The 16196-nt window shown below is 46.8% G+C and overlaps 1 protein-coding gene across 1 annotated transcript in view; it reads right to left on the bottom strand.

The window, feature by feature from the left end:
• Positions 1-14745, bottom strand: part of LOC128839512 (cysteine-rich protein 1-like) — a 49962-nt gene extending 35217 nt beyond the window's left edge. Inside the window, exon 1 of the mRNA XM_054032569.1 lies at positions 14671-14745. Within this exon, the coding sequence (XP_053888544.1) occupies positions 14671-14713 (43 nt within the window). The 5' untranslated portion in view covers positions 14714-14745. The remainder of the gene's footprint in view (positions 1-14670) is intronic.
• Between the last annotated feature and the right edge of the window lie 1451 nt (positions 14746-16196).

The raw sequence follows: 16196 nt of genomic DNA, 5'->3' as shown, positions 1-16196 counted from the left end.
CTGCTCAGTCAGTTACACCCTGTGCTCTACCGGATTAGGATAGTGGTGTTTTCATACCTGCTCTGCACAGACCTAAATGACTGCCCAAGACAAGAGGTGGGATGCGGTGGGGTGGGAAGGGAGGGGAGTGGGAGAGTATTTTACATCCCATACTAGTAACCGGTGCATAAATTATCAAGAGTGACAGGAGAAGCTACACCAGAAAGCTCTCTGCTGCTCCAGAATAAACTTCCACTGTACCCAGCGATAGCCATCACTCGTCGTGAATGCAACAACCATGAGTTCTATGTGTACGGAGCAGAAAATGAATGGCCCTTCTCCATGACGGAGAGCAATTCAGCATCTCTGTCCATTCCTTACACTGCACGGCAGTTATCGGTACACTCCACCCACTGGTCTGCACTGGCAGCAGCCCTTATACACTGCATGGCCGTTATCGGTACACTGCGCTTCCTGGTCTGCACTGGCAACAGCCCCTTTGCACTGCACGGCCATTATCGGTACACTGCGCTCCCTGGTCTGCACTGGCAGCAGCCCCTTTGCACTGCACGGCCATTATCGGTACACTGCGCTCCCTGGTCTGCACTGGCAGCAGCCCCTTTGCACTGCATGGCCATTATCGGTACACTGCGCTCCCTGGTCTGCACTGGCAGCAGCCCCTTTGCACTGCACGGCCGTTATTGGTACACTGCGCTCCCTGGTCTGCACTGGCAGCAGCCCATTTGCACTGCCCGGCCATTATCAGTACACTGCGCTCCCTGGTCTGCACTGGCAGCAGCAGTTGGAGCGGGAGGGGGGTTGCCAGAGGGAATGGCACTGGGAGCAGTGCAGAGACACAGGGCCTCAGTGCAGGCAGAGCAGGCTGCTGACTCATCCAGAGCTGGGCATTCCTTATTAGCCAGGAGCCCAAGAGCTGAGGGCAGAGTTTCTTGCCAAAATCATTAGCAGGCTTGGTCGCTGGCCCTATCCGTTTAGTGCTGATCTGCCTCAGCTCTCTAGAGAAAACGGCCAGGCTAAAGTGTCGCAGAGCCTCTTTTTTAAGGCTGTGCTGAGGTTTCTGCTTAAAGTTTTGTTTTGCCATTTCTATCTTGGGTACTTAGCAGAGCTCATCATCACAGCACTGAGCCCCCCCTCCCCCCTCCCCCGATATCCCCAGTGAGGCAGGGCAGTGCTGTGCTGTCATCCCCATTGTACAGACAGGGAACTGAGGCACAGAGAGGCTAAGTAACTTACCCAAGGACATACAGAAAATCTGTAGCAGAGCAAAGAACTGAGTCCCAGTTAGCACCCTAACCACTGGGCCAGCCATCCTCCTCCTCCTCTTCCTCATTTGCTCCCACTTTAACCTGTATTTCTCAGCCTGTGTTAATCAGTTTCTTTTTGTGAATCAACTGCATGGGCCAGATCCCCAGCCGATGTCAGTCACTGGCACCAGCTGAGAATCTGGCCCACAACTCCTGTGTAGCTCTTCAGCATGTCTTTAGCTGGGCTGTTATTTTCTGTGCCTGGGCTCAGAGACGAAAGGCATCCCAGCGTAAGTTAATTCAATAGTAAGTCGGTGGGGGTTGGACCACGACTTTGAAATCTTTGAAGGAAACACTCCTCCAAGTGCTGAAGCCTTTTCAAGGACTTTGACAAACAATCAAGTACAAAATTGTATCCTACTTCTCTGTATTTCTTAACCACATTTATACTATTAGGAATGTGTGTTGTTTGTTCCTTGAGAATCAATCACTCCTGCTGGTTATTGCTAAGGCTGCGAGTCTTTCACGGAAGTCACGGATTCATGGAAGTCATGGACCTGTTACTGGCCGTGACTTTTTGGTTACTGCCCTTAACCTGTCCATGACTTTTACTAAAAATACCCGTGACTAAATCGTAGCCTTACTTATTCCCCACCGGAAGTCATAGCCATTCTTTGAGATGACATCACTGGCTGCTATGGAAATGGCTGTGAGGTCACAAACAGAAGACTGTGATACCAAGAAAGAAATAAGAAAGAGCTGTTGACATCTGAAGGATCAAATCCTGGACTACGTTCAGCCCTGGCATAAATGGCTGCCTTAACTTCCATGGGAAGCCCACCTGCTTACACCAAGGCTGAATATGGCCCATGAACTTAACACAAATAATCTTAATTATTAAAAGGAGGGGAGAAGAGGGGCCTCTAGCAACAGATGACAAAAAGAAGGGGAATGGACCATTTCTGTCTCCAACAAGTTCAACGTCCTTCTTCTAAAAAGAAACCCCAGCGAAAGACTCACGTTGAATTATAACAGCATAAAGTACCTGGCCACCACCAGGGAGCGAAGTAAATTCTTACTAGTGCTCTTGGTCAGTTTAGGTCACATGGTTCATTCCTGGTACATGAGCTGCTTTCAGGCCCCTCAGTTTGGTGAGCGGGGTTGTAAGGGTAGCTGGGTTTTGAGAATGTTTGCTATTCCCTGTTAAATTCTGCACTCTTGCCACTCCTCTTTCTCAGGCATCAGTTTGAAGTCACAATGTGAGTAATATTCCCTCAAGTTAATATTCCAGCTACATGCTTATTCATTACCGGCTGATGCTTATTTTACGCACAGACAGTAAGATTAGTAGCACCATTGGCTCTGCTGTGTTTTATAGTAGCCCCACTCTTCTACTTTCTGATGAGACCAGGACATTCAACCAAAGTAGGTGGCCCAAGTTCATTTTCACCACCTCTGTCCTCCTCAGTGAGATGAATTATAGACATGGAGCCTAGCTAATCAACCTGCTCTCTCGGCTATTTCGGAGAATCGGTTGTATCTGAATTTTTGGCGAGTTACTTGATGCCAGCTGGTTGATGAGACAAATTGACACTGCCCCCATTGGTTAATTTAGTTTAATGTACAAGGTATTAGGGTGAGCAGTTTCTCTGCCTTACTGACATGGTTATATGCCATGTGGTTGTAACCATGTTGGTCCCAGGATACTAGAGAGACAAGGTGACGGAGGTAATATATTTTATTGGACCAACTTCTGTCCCATAGAAGATCACCTCACCCACTCTGTCTTACTGATGTGAGTTGTGGCTCCCATTGATGTCAATGGGGAATCATTGCCCAGGATTAGCTAAGCAGAGGGTTTCCTTGCTGTACGTTTGCACCACCCCACATCACAGGGGAAGAGGGATACCAGCTGCCTTTGCGGTGCCATTTACACATCTGCAAAATTTGGTTATTTGGCTTAGTCAAGTCCTGAGAGGGCTGTGAGGAACTTCAGAGGGACTCAGTCAGGCTAGGAGAATGGGCAACACGATGGCAGGTGAAGTTCAATGCTCATAAATGCAAAGTAACGTGCACTGGAAGGAAAAAATTAAACTACTCACACACCGCACAGGGTTCTAAATTAACTGTATCTACTCAGGAAGGGGACCTGGGCATCTTTATAGACAGCTCTGGTCAACGGTCAAAGAGGCAAACAAGATGTTAGCATGCGTAAAGAACAGGATTGAGAATTATCTGGCAATATATTAATGCCTTTATATTAATCAATGGTGCGGCCTCCCCTGGATAGTGTGTGCAGGACTGGTGACCTCAGACAAGTCACTTCATCTCTGGGCTACCCCATCTGTAACATGAAATAATAGTCCTTCCTTTTCTCCCACCCTTTGTCTGACCTGCTCATTTAGGCCGTGGCTACTCTGGGATTTGCCAGAGGTGGAGCTGCACCACAGCAAACCCCTGGACATGACTTACACTCGTGCAACATGATGGGTAGCAGTGCAGTTTATCTTAGTCAGCATTGATCACGGCTTATTACATGGATGTGCAGAACCTAGCACTATGGAAATCCATAAAACCCTGCTGGTGTGTCTAGCCAGTGCTGTAACATGGATATTAAAGAATGTAGATAAAGGGCTTGCAGCATCCTGTCCATATACTGTAAGCTCTTTGGGGCAGGGACTGTGTCTTTTCTAGTTTCTGTAGGGGGCCTGGTACACTTAAACCTTCTTAGTTATAGCATCTGGTAGAGAGGCGTGTTTGGGGTCCATGCCAGTGTTATACACACCCGCCTCACCAGGGCTGCCTACCTAGTGCTTGTGCTATTGTCAGACTTTCTATGTCTGCATGTGGACTGGGTTGAGAATAGAGACGAGAACCTCAACAGTCAGATGATGGTTTTGCAAAGCCAGGGATGATTCCAATCCAGGATCCACTTTAACCAAACCATCATAGTTCCGAGCACTGGGTCAGGTAAAAGCATCTGGCTTTGGCTTCTCTTTAGTAAAAACATACATCAGGTGGTATTTATAAAAATGACTTATCGCCTCAACCCTGTGAACTCAGCTAAGAAACCTGAGCTTGGAAAGAAGTAATGTTTCAGCACATCTGCAATGTCTGCACGCCTTCCATCATACTTTCCATGAGTCTTCTTTAATCTCCTCATTACACACACAATAGCCTGTGGATCATACAGAAGCAACAGGGCAGGGCTGCGTGTTCTTTACAACGGCGTCTCTGCCTCTCCCTGTCACTGTTGTGGATCAGTTTCCACTTCGGTGCTACTCTCCGTGGGTGTTTTGTAAACTAAAATGAAAGGCCGCCTCCTTTGCTGCTGTAAATTGGCAGAGCTCCATGGACTTCAAAGTCAGCTTAAGTTCGAACGGCAAATGTATCGTCCCCCTGAGTTTGATTAGATAACATCAGGGAATCCAGAAGCTTCTTAAATGCCACATAATGGAAAAATGAATCCTAAGCATGCGGCCCTGTATAATGTTGGTTCTCAGTCAGTTCACCACCAGCGACAACAGTTACTCAGAGAGACATGGTGGGGGTGAGGTGATATCTTTTATTGGGCCAACTTCTGCTGGTAAGCGAGACAAGCTTTTGAGCCACACAGAGCTTTTCTTCTTCTACACTGCCTAGTTCCTCAGACACTAAGGTACCAACGAGATGATGGACCTTATTTATAAGGTCGATAAGGTAACAGTCAATACTAGCATGAGACAAGGCTTGTCTATTGGTCACATTATCTGGCTCTTAATAATAATAATCAGTTATATAACACCTCCTCCTCAAGCAATCTGGTTCAGTAGTGACTCTGACAGAAAACTGCCACGCACTGAGCTACCAACACCACTTACAGGGGGATTTGTGCCATTGTACTTTAGCTGAGGTTTCTGCAGAAGGGAATTGCCAGAGTGCAGCATGGGATCCCCTCCGTCCAAGGGAAACAGGAGTTGTGTACATTTTGAACATCAACAAATTACACCAAGTAAATGCACTGAGTGCACCACTGATTTCTCCCCTTAAACTGAGTAGGGCTGGCTGGAAAACAAGAATTCCATTTAGCAAAACATTATGAGGTTCTGAAATTTGTTTGCATTCTTTATCAGAACGAACCCAAGACCTCTTGAAAATTTTCATGAAAAACAACATGAGAGACAAGCCCAGTTTTGTTTGAAGTATTTTGGCATTTGAATTTACAGAAAAAATAAAAACTTTCCATGGACAACATAGATAAAGTGTTTGGTTTTTTTCCATTTTTTTTTTAAACCTCTTCTAGGTACAAGCTCTTGGTGTGCAGTTAGGAGCCAGTGGTCCATCTGAGTTGGCCAGGACTCAACTAAAGGCTAGCAGAAGAGGAAAGGAAGAGATCCTCCCCCACACACCTGGTCTGGCAGAGGGATGTGAGGAGATTGGTGTAGCCGGCATATCCAGATGTCAGTGAGGACTCGCATGCTATATTAGAAATGGGCCAATTTACTGAAGCGTAGCTGGACAGGGACTTGCAAATTGAAATCAGAGAATTGATACGAAGGACAGGTTGTGAGGCAGTAGAATTCGCTAAAAAACTGGAGTTCATCCATTCAGCAGCTCGGCAGGAGAAATAACAGCTGCTAGTGAGAAAGGTGCAAGCTGATCACACTCTTTTCTGTAAGTACAAAACTGTGTCTTTGATGCATGATGTGAAAGGGGATTCCGATGATTCTCTCAAGAACCCCACTTGCCCATGCGCCCAGGGCTCCGGCTCTAGGAAGATAAGGGGAGATAGATGTAGGAGACTCTGGCAGTACATTGTCATCTGAGGAGCCCTGTACATGGGAGATCTTGCTGTGATAGAGCAGCACAGACCTGCCTCTACACAAGGAGGATCTGGCCCCTAATATTCGAGCCGCATGCCCAAACTCCTCATGAGTCATCCAGTCCTTCAAGCTGATTGGCCTGTGGGACACTAAATTCACCACATCTGGAATCATATGCTCAACTCTTCCTTAGTCCTTTATTAAAGCCAGTTAGTCAAAGTCCGGGTGTTGTGGGGGTGGGGGGAAGAGGGTCCGTGAGGAGAAGAAATCAGTGAAACCAGTCAGATGTATTCTTGATGTAATCTTGTTTGTTTGCAAAACATGTGCATGCAGTCCGTTTTTCCCCTGAGCACAATAGAAACAATAGAAACAGCAGCAGGCAGTTTCCTTGCTCAAAAATCCCCATAACTGCTCTTCCAGCAAGTTCTGTGCCCAAGAAGTCCTGCACCTCTGCGTCCTCTCACGGTCATGCTCACCGCTTCTTCACTGCCTCCAGCACAGCACACGCACCATGCAGCCTATCTCCCCCCCGCCTGCATTAGCCCCTCGGTCCATACGCACAGCACCTCGGCCCTCAGGCCCGGCTCTGATGCGGCCTTTGCCTGTGGCAGACCCCCCATTATTGGCAGCTGTTTTGACTACAGAAGGAGGTTGGATTGCTTATTCTGTCGGGCCTGAAAGAGTGCTTGGCCCCTGTAGCGAGGTGGTTATCCGCTCCTGCCCAGAGGGGTTTAAAGACAGCCCTGGGAGAGGGCTGGGGCAGGGGAAAAGCTCTACGAGCTGGGCTGATTGGGGAAGCAGCCGCAGCTGGGCCACGCCCCAATCAGGCCTCAGCTGGCCTGTATAAAAAGACTGTGAGCCCTAGTCCAAACAGTCTCCTTCTGCCTGTAGAGGGAGAAGGGCCTGGGGCTGCAGGGAGCTAGAGACAGGGTACCTGAGTGGAGCAGGGCTGGGGAAAGGCAGAGGAGCTGGGGAGCTCCAACCTGGAAAGCCCCAGGCTGCGGCCTAGCATTAGACCAACAGGTACTGGGGGTTGCAGAGGGCAGGCAAAGGCAGCAGGTCCAAACCCGACCTTGCCTGTGATGAGTGGCCTATACTGCAGTCTGCCCCAGGGCGTGGGGCTAGATGGTGACTGGCAGTAGCCTTATACTGAGGCAAGGTGGGGTTAGTGGGTGGGGGTTCCCCTGGGAGGGGAGACCCTGAGACAAAGGGGTTACTGCCAGGGGGCAGCACCCCAGCTAACAGGGCACCGGAGTCCAGGGAGGGACACAGTGGCAGTGGATCACCGGCCTGCAGAGGGCGCTCTGAGGGCTGGAGAGCTAATTCCCTGAGAAGACCAGCAGGAGGCGCCGCAGGGGTGAGTCCACACTGCTACAGCACCCATTGGTTTTCACAAGGGCTGTGATTCTTTCGATCAGTCCCCGGCTGGCAGCTATTAGCACCTTTCAGTGGGAGCCAACAGTAGCGTTGGCTCCAGAGACGCTGGCAAAAGCTGCAGGGCATGGCCTATAGAAAGCAATTATAGCTAGTTTTCCATGACACAAATAAATGTCATCTCAAGCCATGCCCCATGCTTGCAAGTGTGGGTTTGGTCTATGGCTCTTCTGTGTGCTGGTTTTTGAGTGAGCTGCTCCGTCTTGTCGCGCACTCTGACCAAGCTAGGACTGGTATTTCCTGCCTGTAGCAAAAAGGCTTCTCTTTGATAGCTCTTCGCTTCTTTTTTTTCCCCCCACCCAGCATCTCCGATTTCATCAGCCTTTGTGCGTGGTGGCTTGCTACAGGGTTGTAATAACCCTGACGCAAGTGCAGAGTGAACTTAGTACAAATCCATTTCACCTTGCTCACGTACAGCTACAATCCCATCCTGCCTCTTCCTGACGCACAGACCTGACAGTGGAGATATCCTCTGTGAAGGGAGGTTACACAAATAATTGCTCAGGAAGAAGACAAAAGAACAGTCAGGGAGGATGCCGTTTAAAAAGGTCATGTAATGAAAGAATCTATTCAGAGCTGCACATTAGCAAAGCCACTGGTGACCCTGAGTTACTTCCTCCCTTATCAGGGTAATGTGACCTAGATATGGTTCTGGGGATGCAAACATTCGCCTGACTTGGATCATATAGGGCCCAAATCTTGCCACCACGGATATCAATAGTAAAATACCCATTGAAATCCGTGCAAGTGACAGGAGCAGCATAGTGGCTACAAACATTATCTGTCCTGTGATCCCCTGGCATGTGCCTGTCCTTCACTGAGTTGCTGTGGCTGGCAGGGCTGTTTACGTCAGTGATGTTAGTCGTGCGTGTCCTCTCGCCGTGCATTGGTAATGCTGATAACGCCTGTCCTCTAACCATGCCGGCAGCATCTGAAATCCCAATGAAGGTCACATAGAACAGGTCCCCTCGAGTCATGGAGAAGACATCAAATTGGAGCTTAATGAACAGTCTTCTCAGCGCAGGCCAGGACTAGGGAGCACAGGGGCTGTTCATTTAGGCCCCTCTTCAGGAAGGTACTTAAGCACATGCCTCACTCTTAGCATGTGAGCAGTCCCAGTGACTATCAATGGATCTAGTCATGGACTTACAGTTAAGCATGTGCTAAAATGTTTTGCTCAATCTGTGAGCTAGAGAGCCAGCGGGAACTCCCGGGTGTCTCTGTAGGCCAGCAGCCTGAATAAAGAAACCCTCCTATAGTCACTGTAGGCAAGTCCTGTTTCTTCTTTACAGGAAGAGCATTACACAGACCACAGAAGCCTTTTGAGTCATGACACCTGACAAACTAACCTGATTTGCATTGGAAATGTAGATCAGAGGCACGGTAAATACAGAAGCCAAATGAGCAGTTGGCCAGAGGGCAATGGCAAACCTCTCTTGAGCAGCGTTCTAAAGCAAGGGGAGGCTGCCAAGGCTAACGCATTCTGCTGTTTAATTCAGGAGTCCTATAACACATGTGAAGCCCCCACACTGCTGACGCACAGCTCTGCAGCAGGGGAGGCGTTCAGATGACCCCCCACACCCCAAAGTGTTAACAGTCAGTTTGAATCCACATCCAAGGGTCAAGGGTCCAATTGACTTCACTGGCACCGGGATTTCATCCCCAGTGTTCACCCCAGCATTGGTCCCATTCCTGCAGCCCTAACTTACGGTTTGTCTTCACTGCTGAGATAATTCAGGCTCCTACGTAGGCATTGCCCCTAATCCCTGTTGCCATCCACACAAACTGAATCTGGCAGCACTTTCAACTTGAACTCGTTGGCTCAGCTGGAGCTAATGCTAATAGCTAACGCTCCGCTGAGGCGTTCACTCGGGTTGGTAACCCACCCACTTTGCAGTGAGGATGCAGGCTAAATTAATCAAGCACTGATAATTCTCCAATGCCTTCCCACAACTCCTTGACGGGCCCGGAAGGACAGACACGTTCTCCCACAATTCTCTGGGAAAGAATCGTGGGGCAGCTCAGGTTACCGCAGCACACAGAACCATGGGAAGTGCCCCCAGAAGTCCTGGTGACCCACGCGGCTGTGTGCAGCACCAGTGAGAACATAGTGACTAGGGAAGGGCTTTGCAGTGTGGCTGCTCATGTCCACATTAGGCTTACCCAGATGTTCAGACGTGGGTGGCAATCAGCCGAGTTAACTCTCCAGGGAAGACAGATCCTTCAGCTTCACTGTCTTTGCACTTCCAACGATGGAAGTCAGGAGGCACTCCACTCAAGTCAATGCATTTACCATAGTAAAACTTGGTAGAGAGCTATAGCTGGTCAAAAAGTGATTCTTCCCTCCGCCCCCCGAACAATTTTGATTTAAATGATTTTTTTTTTCATTTTGCTTGAACGTTTTCTTCAAAATATTACAAGTTTTCATCAAAAAACCCCAAACCAAAAATGATTTGTTTTGGGGTTTTCACTGAACATTTCAACAATTAAAAAAAAAAATCAGGACAATTCCTCTTTCATTGAGCAAATACTTTCCATAAAAAAACAAAACAAAATATGTTTCAACAAGAAAAGCTCTGACCAGCTCTAATGAGATTGGACTCAGTCCCTGCGAACAAAAATAGAGACCACTCCTGCACCAATATTGAAAATAAGGACAAAACTAACCTTGATTTCATAGATTCCAAGGCCAGAAGGGACCATTGTGATCATCTAGTCCAGCCTCCTGTGTAACACAGGCAAAAATAATTCCTAGAGCAAGTCTTTTAGAGAGAGAGCCAATCTTGCTTTAAAAATGTTCAGGGATGGAGACTCCACCACGACCCTTGGTAAGTTGTTCCGATGGTTAATCGCTCTCACTGTTCACAGTCTGAACTTGTTTAGCTTCAATGGAGCAGGATGGGCTATGGGAATGGAGATAGCATGAAAACTGCTTTTTTGCAGTATTCTGGCATATCTGCGTCTGTTGGCTGTGGTCTCTGTCCCAGTGTAAAGAGGGACAGTATACAAGCGCTCCAACAGATCACTGCACATGGAAAATGCCAGTCTCTGTGGATCTGAACATTGTATTCATGCAAAAATTGATCTGTTATCTCTACAGCAGTATATGATACTAAGCCTTAGGGCCGGTCTACAAACAAAGTTGCACCTGTTTAACTAAAGATGTGGGGTAAAATCCTGGCCCCACTGAAATCAATGGGAGTTTGACTTCACGGGGCCAGGATTTCACCCACGATGTTTAAACTGATTTAGATAACTGATGAAAGAGGCTGTGTGGACACACTTAAATCGATTTTAAACCAGGACAACATTGGTTGTGCTTCTGTTGTCCATACATGGGTTTTCATTCTCTTAAATCAGAGGTCCCCAAATTGGGGGATGCCCCCCTGGGGGGCACAAAGGAACATTCGGGAGGGTGTGGCTGGGGCCCAGGCAAGCTCCCACAGGGGACAGGGAGGGAGTGCAACCCAGCTCCGTTCCTAGCCCCAGCTGCCGGCCCTATGCCCAGGACCCCGACTGCTGGCCGAGGCTCCACTCCCGGTCCCTCCCCTGCCCCCAGCTGTGGCCGCAGTCCCCCTTACCCGTGTCCACGTCCCCCTTCTTGGCGCTGCAGTCCCACTCCTGGCCCCAGCTCGGGGAGGGGCAGGCAGACAGAGATTGGGGGGCATGAGATAAAATTTTGGGGACCACTGATTTAAATAAATAATTTTATAACTGCTTTTAAGTTAAACTGGTGCAATTTGTGTGTGCAGACACACAATTATTATTATTGATTATTACTAAAAATAAAAATGCATAATAGAAATGCAGTATGATCTGTGGTGTTTCAAAAATAAATATTTCAAACAGCCATTTCAAAATATCAAATAATATCAGTTCACAAACAGAACAGTACCAAATTTTTATTCTTAAATGAACCCTTTTTTTTTTTTTTGGCTGAAATTTGTGCCTTGCAAAAATCTAATGCAAATTATTTCTTTAAAACTCCATAATTTGTCCAATTTGCATCATATTTCTACCAAAAAAAGCATCTAGACAAACAATCTCTTTATAAAGTTTATTAAGCCAGATGTGATTTTAAATGATTGAATTATAAACCCATGAAACGCAGGGATTATAGTGGATACAGAGGCTGAACCATGCTGGTAGGTAAGGTTATAATGAAGCACGCACTATTGTAACCACTTAAGCAGATACATTAGCTGCTAACAAAGAAGAGCGTCTATAAAATCATGCAGTTCCTGTGCACCAAACCATGATGTTTTAAATAATCCATCAAAACGTTTTTTTAAAAAGGAAAATAATGAGGCTATTGAAATAAGACCTGCTCTATGTAGCAAGCCACAACATTTCCAATAATGCAGTGAATGACCCATTCTTAAGCAAGTAACAGAGGAATTAATTTGCTACAATGAAAATGCCTAAGAGGGCTTGTATAAATTTTGCATAATGTTTGGAAGATATATATCCCCCATAATAAACTTCCTTCAATTAGAATGAATTAGCTCAAGGTCATTTCCTATTAATGGGAGTACTAAAAATCAAGGAAATCACTAGTTATGGCATTCACCTCCCCTGCAACCTCTCTCCACACGTCTTGCCGTCCAAACTAATACCCAAACGCACTCACCTCCCCAGCAAACTCCCTCTTATTTCCACTAAACAACTGCCCACAGTTACACATTCAATTCCTCAAAATCACACTCAACTTTACTTCTGGCCAGGGCAGAGTTAAGGTTGTTTGGTGCCTGAATTGTACATTCCCATGCTTTAAAATGTTTGGTTTCTCTTTAATTTAACCTTAACCCTGAATTTCCCTGGTTTCTAATAGTGTCTTCTAATATGATTTACAACATTCTTGTAAGATTTTTTTCCCCCTGAAATTACTGAGATAGTCTCCCACCTTTAACTCCCGCTCCTGAAGGGTGGGGAGTATATATATATATATCAAATATGTGCACATATGCTCTCTTCATAGTTAATAGAAACCTCAGGAAAGTGCATTTTTCCAGGCAAACTTTTCATGATGTGTCTCTATGAAGAAACGATGCAATGAGAGCAATGGGCTGTATTGTCCCTTTCCTGGATTTCCCCCCTATAAAGCACAGGAGATTCTGATTGTCCATTCATGGAGTCTCTGCTTTTATTATTTAATAATGGGATTTGTCCCCCAGCCAACCACTGCAGAACTGACAGGGGACTTGACCCAAGGAAGCCACAGAGTACCCAAGGTCAGTGCTATCTGAATGGAGACCATTTGCATCTGTTCTGCCTCCTAAATCTCAAGCCCCATAGCCACCCAATTGGCTCTCCCATGGGCACATCATCTCCCAGGCAACTGCTTCATTCAGGCCCTCTCAGGGGCCATTTCAGAGAGCGGGAGGGGACAGCACGTGAGTTAATACTGATAAGGTCACCGTGAACAGCTTATGGTGCTCCCACGGGGTAGACCAGAGCGTTCCTACAGCAAGCACTGATTTCCCCCGCCCCTGCCCCCGCCCCCCAGTTCTGCCTCCTCTAATCCTTGCTCAGTCCCACCCCAACCAGTGGAACAGATATCCCTGGGCATCCAGGGGCTTCCACGAGGTGATGGGAGGAGGGCAACGTTCTGCAGGTAGCTACCTCCTTTCTGGGCCCCATCACCACCTGGATCCACTCATTTCCTCTGCCTCTGCCCGCACAGGGGTAATATGGCTCATGGTGCAGAATTACCCTTTGGTCACAGATGGGATCTGTTGGCTATGGAGCGGAATGTTAATGAGACATAGCAATAAGGACCCCACCCTGCTATGCAGATCTTTGCTGGGCATCTTGGGTAATTTTAACCACAGGAAACAGAAGTGGGAACAGTGGAGAGACAAAGGGCAAATGGAAGAAGCTGCTGCTGGCTTTCTGGACTAACCTAAAATGAAACAAGATGGATTCTTCCAAGTCCCAAGCTCTTCCTGGAAAACCGAACCCCCCCCCCCCCCCCCCGCCCTTCGAGTGCTACCTATAAGCGTGGATTTGTGAGCACCCCATCAATATACGCTCCCCTACCCTTTGTAGCCTTCAGGTACTGAGCGTCTGATAAATCCATCCCATAGCCCAATACATCCCATGCATGCTTCTCAGGGTAGCTGGTGATTTAAAAATAAACCAAAATTCATCCTATAAATCCTATAAAACAACTGCTAACTTAAAAAGTGAACAAACCTTTTCCATGTACCTTTTTGCGCTGTTGACCCATCCTTGTTTCTCTGTCACATGTATAATGCGTACACTGTAGCAGTCCTAATTCACATGAAGCCAAGCAGTCTTATAAGGGCCTACTGCACCATTGCAAATATGATCTGAGAAACTATAAATCACTTCTAGGTTCCAAAAGGTATTTTGTGGCTTTATCTTAGCTTATCATTTCATTAATAAAAGCAGTTAACACATTTCAGAGTACATTTTGAAACAACTTGAGTAAACTTTTCCTGTCCATTGCCAAAATATTTCATAGCAAATTTGGAAGGAAATTCATTTTAATCCTATTTAATTTTGGAGGACTGATCTTGAGGTTTTCTGTCCAGACATCCACATAATTCAGAACTGATTATATTTATACATAGAGAGACAATGTATTAAAGAGGTTGCTTGGTGAGGTAATATGTTTTATTACACCAACTTCCGTTGGTCAGAAAGACAAGTTTTTGAGCTTTACAGAGCACCATCAACTTAAAAATCAGACTTCTGTCTGAAAATGCTTTTCCTTCAGTTATTAAAAGTATCATCTAAGACCGAAAGAGATTAGAGAAAAAGTGTTTCTCTCTATTTTTGTTCTGTGTATTCACTTTGTACAATTGCCAGCAGTTCTCATAGGGCTGCTGCCCTGGTATAGTCAGAGTGAGCCAGCTTCTCCAGTTTGTGGGGGTCTTTCACACAACAGCAGGTGAATAACAATATTTTAAAAAACAGGAAAATGTGATTTTTTTAAATAAAAAGCACAAAAACTGGAACAGGGAATGAGAAGCAGGTCAATCACTGAAACTACTTTTAACTGGCTGTCTGAAACTGATTAGCTATGCAGCGGATGAAGTGCCATTATGAATGGAGGGTCACTAACTGCAAATGTAAGAGAAGTAGAACAGAAAGTGCCTGGCTTCATTTAACATTTAAAGACACGTACGGAAAAAGGCCTCTTGCTTCCAATGGAAGAAACTTACCGAAGTAAACAGGCTTTCCACATATGGGACAATATGAAATCATCTTCAGGGCTCCTCGGCACAGCACACAGCATTGAGCAGAGCTGGTATAAAAGCCGTCTTTTGCTAAAGCAACAGGAAAACCATGGCCAACAGCAAGATGATGACGTGTTCTGCTTTTGAAGCAGGATATTGTGGTTGTAGGTAAATGAGAGCACTGTAGTGTAAGAAGCTGAGTTCAGGGGCTTTATTACGGGAAGAATTAATTTATCTTTTGGAACCAAAAACACAGACTTTAAGAAACGCTTGTTCTCCATCACCAGAGGAGAAACACTGGAACCAGTTTAACTTCACCCCATGTGCAGCACTCACGATATCTGGTGCAGATGCTGCTTATACAAGTCTCTTTGATCACAAAAGTGCCTTCTTTGCGTCTTTTGCAGATCTTTTCCCCCAAGGGACGTTAGCGGGAATATTTACACTGCTATTTTTAGCGCCATACCACAAACCCGTGTCAGTTGACCTGGGTTTTGAGACTCGCTGCCGCCTGGGTTTTTTGCCATGTAGACATACCCTCATTGGCAGAGCTGAAAGTCCAGCTCTCCGGTCCAGTGTTCATCTCTCTGGAATGGGAAGCATCTCTTCCTTTTGCAGCTTTGAAACACAAGTACAGATTTCCCCCCAAAACCAGTTTTGTGTCTAACTTAGGCTATGTCTACACTTGAAGAGTTTTTGCGCTGTCAGTTTCAACAGCGATCGGGAGCCGGTGAAAGAAAAGCGCTGGCGTCAGATCGGGTTTACATTTGCAGCACTTCCATCGCCAATGAGAGCAGCGCACAGAGGGCAGCTACCCCACAGTGCAGCTCTCTCCATTTTGAGGATAGGTCTTGTAGGAAGGGGCGGGGTTGATTGCGGGGCATCCTGGGTCCCTGCACAGCCTCCTCTCCCCAAACACTGATCCATTCCAGTAGGTCAGCATTGCGCCCAGCAGGGGATCCTTTGCTCCGCGGAGCAGGATTTGTCACCTGGCCAGATGATAAATGAGCACTTGCTAAGAAAACAGGAAGGGGAGTTTCAAAGTTCCCAGGGCTTTACAGGGGGCGGGGCAGACGTCTGTTTACCTGGCGTCAGAGCAGCAGAGCTGCTGGCCAGCGTGGTCACCTGGGCACTGTGGGATATCCTGTGGAGGCTAAAAGCTCTGTAAACAGGAAGAATGTGTCTTCACTTGCACATCACCGCAAAAGCATCACCGGTAAGAGCTGTACAGCTCTCATGGAGGTGGTTTTCTTTTTGTGGTGAAACGTCTGAGTTTTACCGCCAAAAGTCATTGGCAAATGTAGACGCTCCCATGGTTTTTGCGCAAAACAGGGACTTTTCCCGCTTTAAATGGCAAGTGTAGATGATTACATCTGGTGCCTGTGTGAACCCCTGATGCACCTCGAACAAACACTATCCATCCAAATCGAAACAGCGGCCCTGCAACATACAGCGAGACAGTGTACCCAGGCAGCACACACGAGACACTGAATTCCCCAATGGCCCTCAAC

This window comes from Malaclemys terrapin, chromosome 6 (assembly GCF_027887155.1).
Source record: "Malaclemys terrapin pileata isolate rMalTer1 chromosome 6, rMalTer1.hap1, whole genome shotgun sequence".
Classification (NCBI taxonomy): Eukaryota; Metazoa; Chordata; order Testudines; family Emydidae; genus Malaclemys; species Malaclemys terrapin.
Note: the sequence above shows the minus strand (reverse complement) of the source record. Positions and strands in the feature narration are given on the sequence as shown.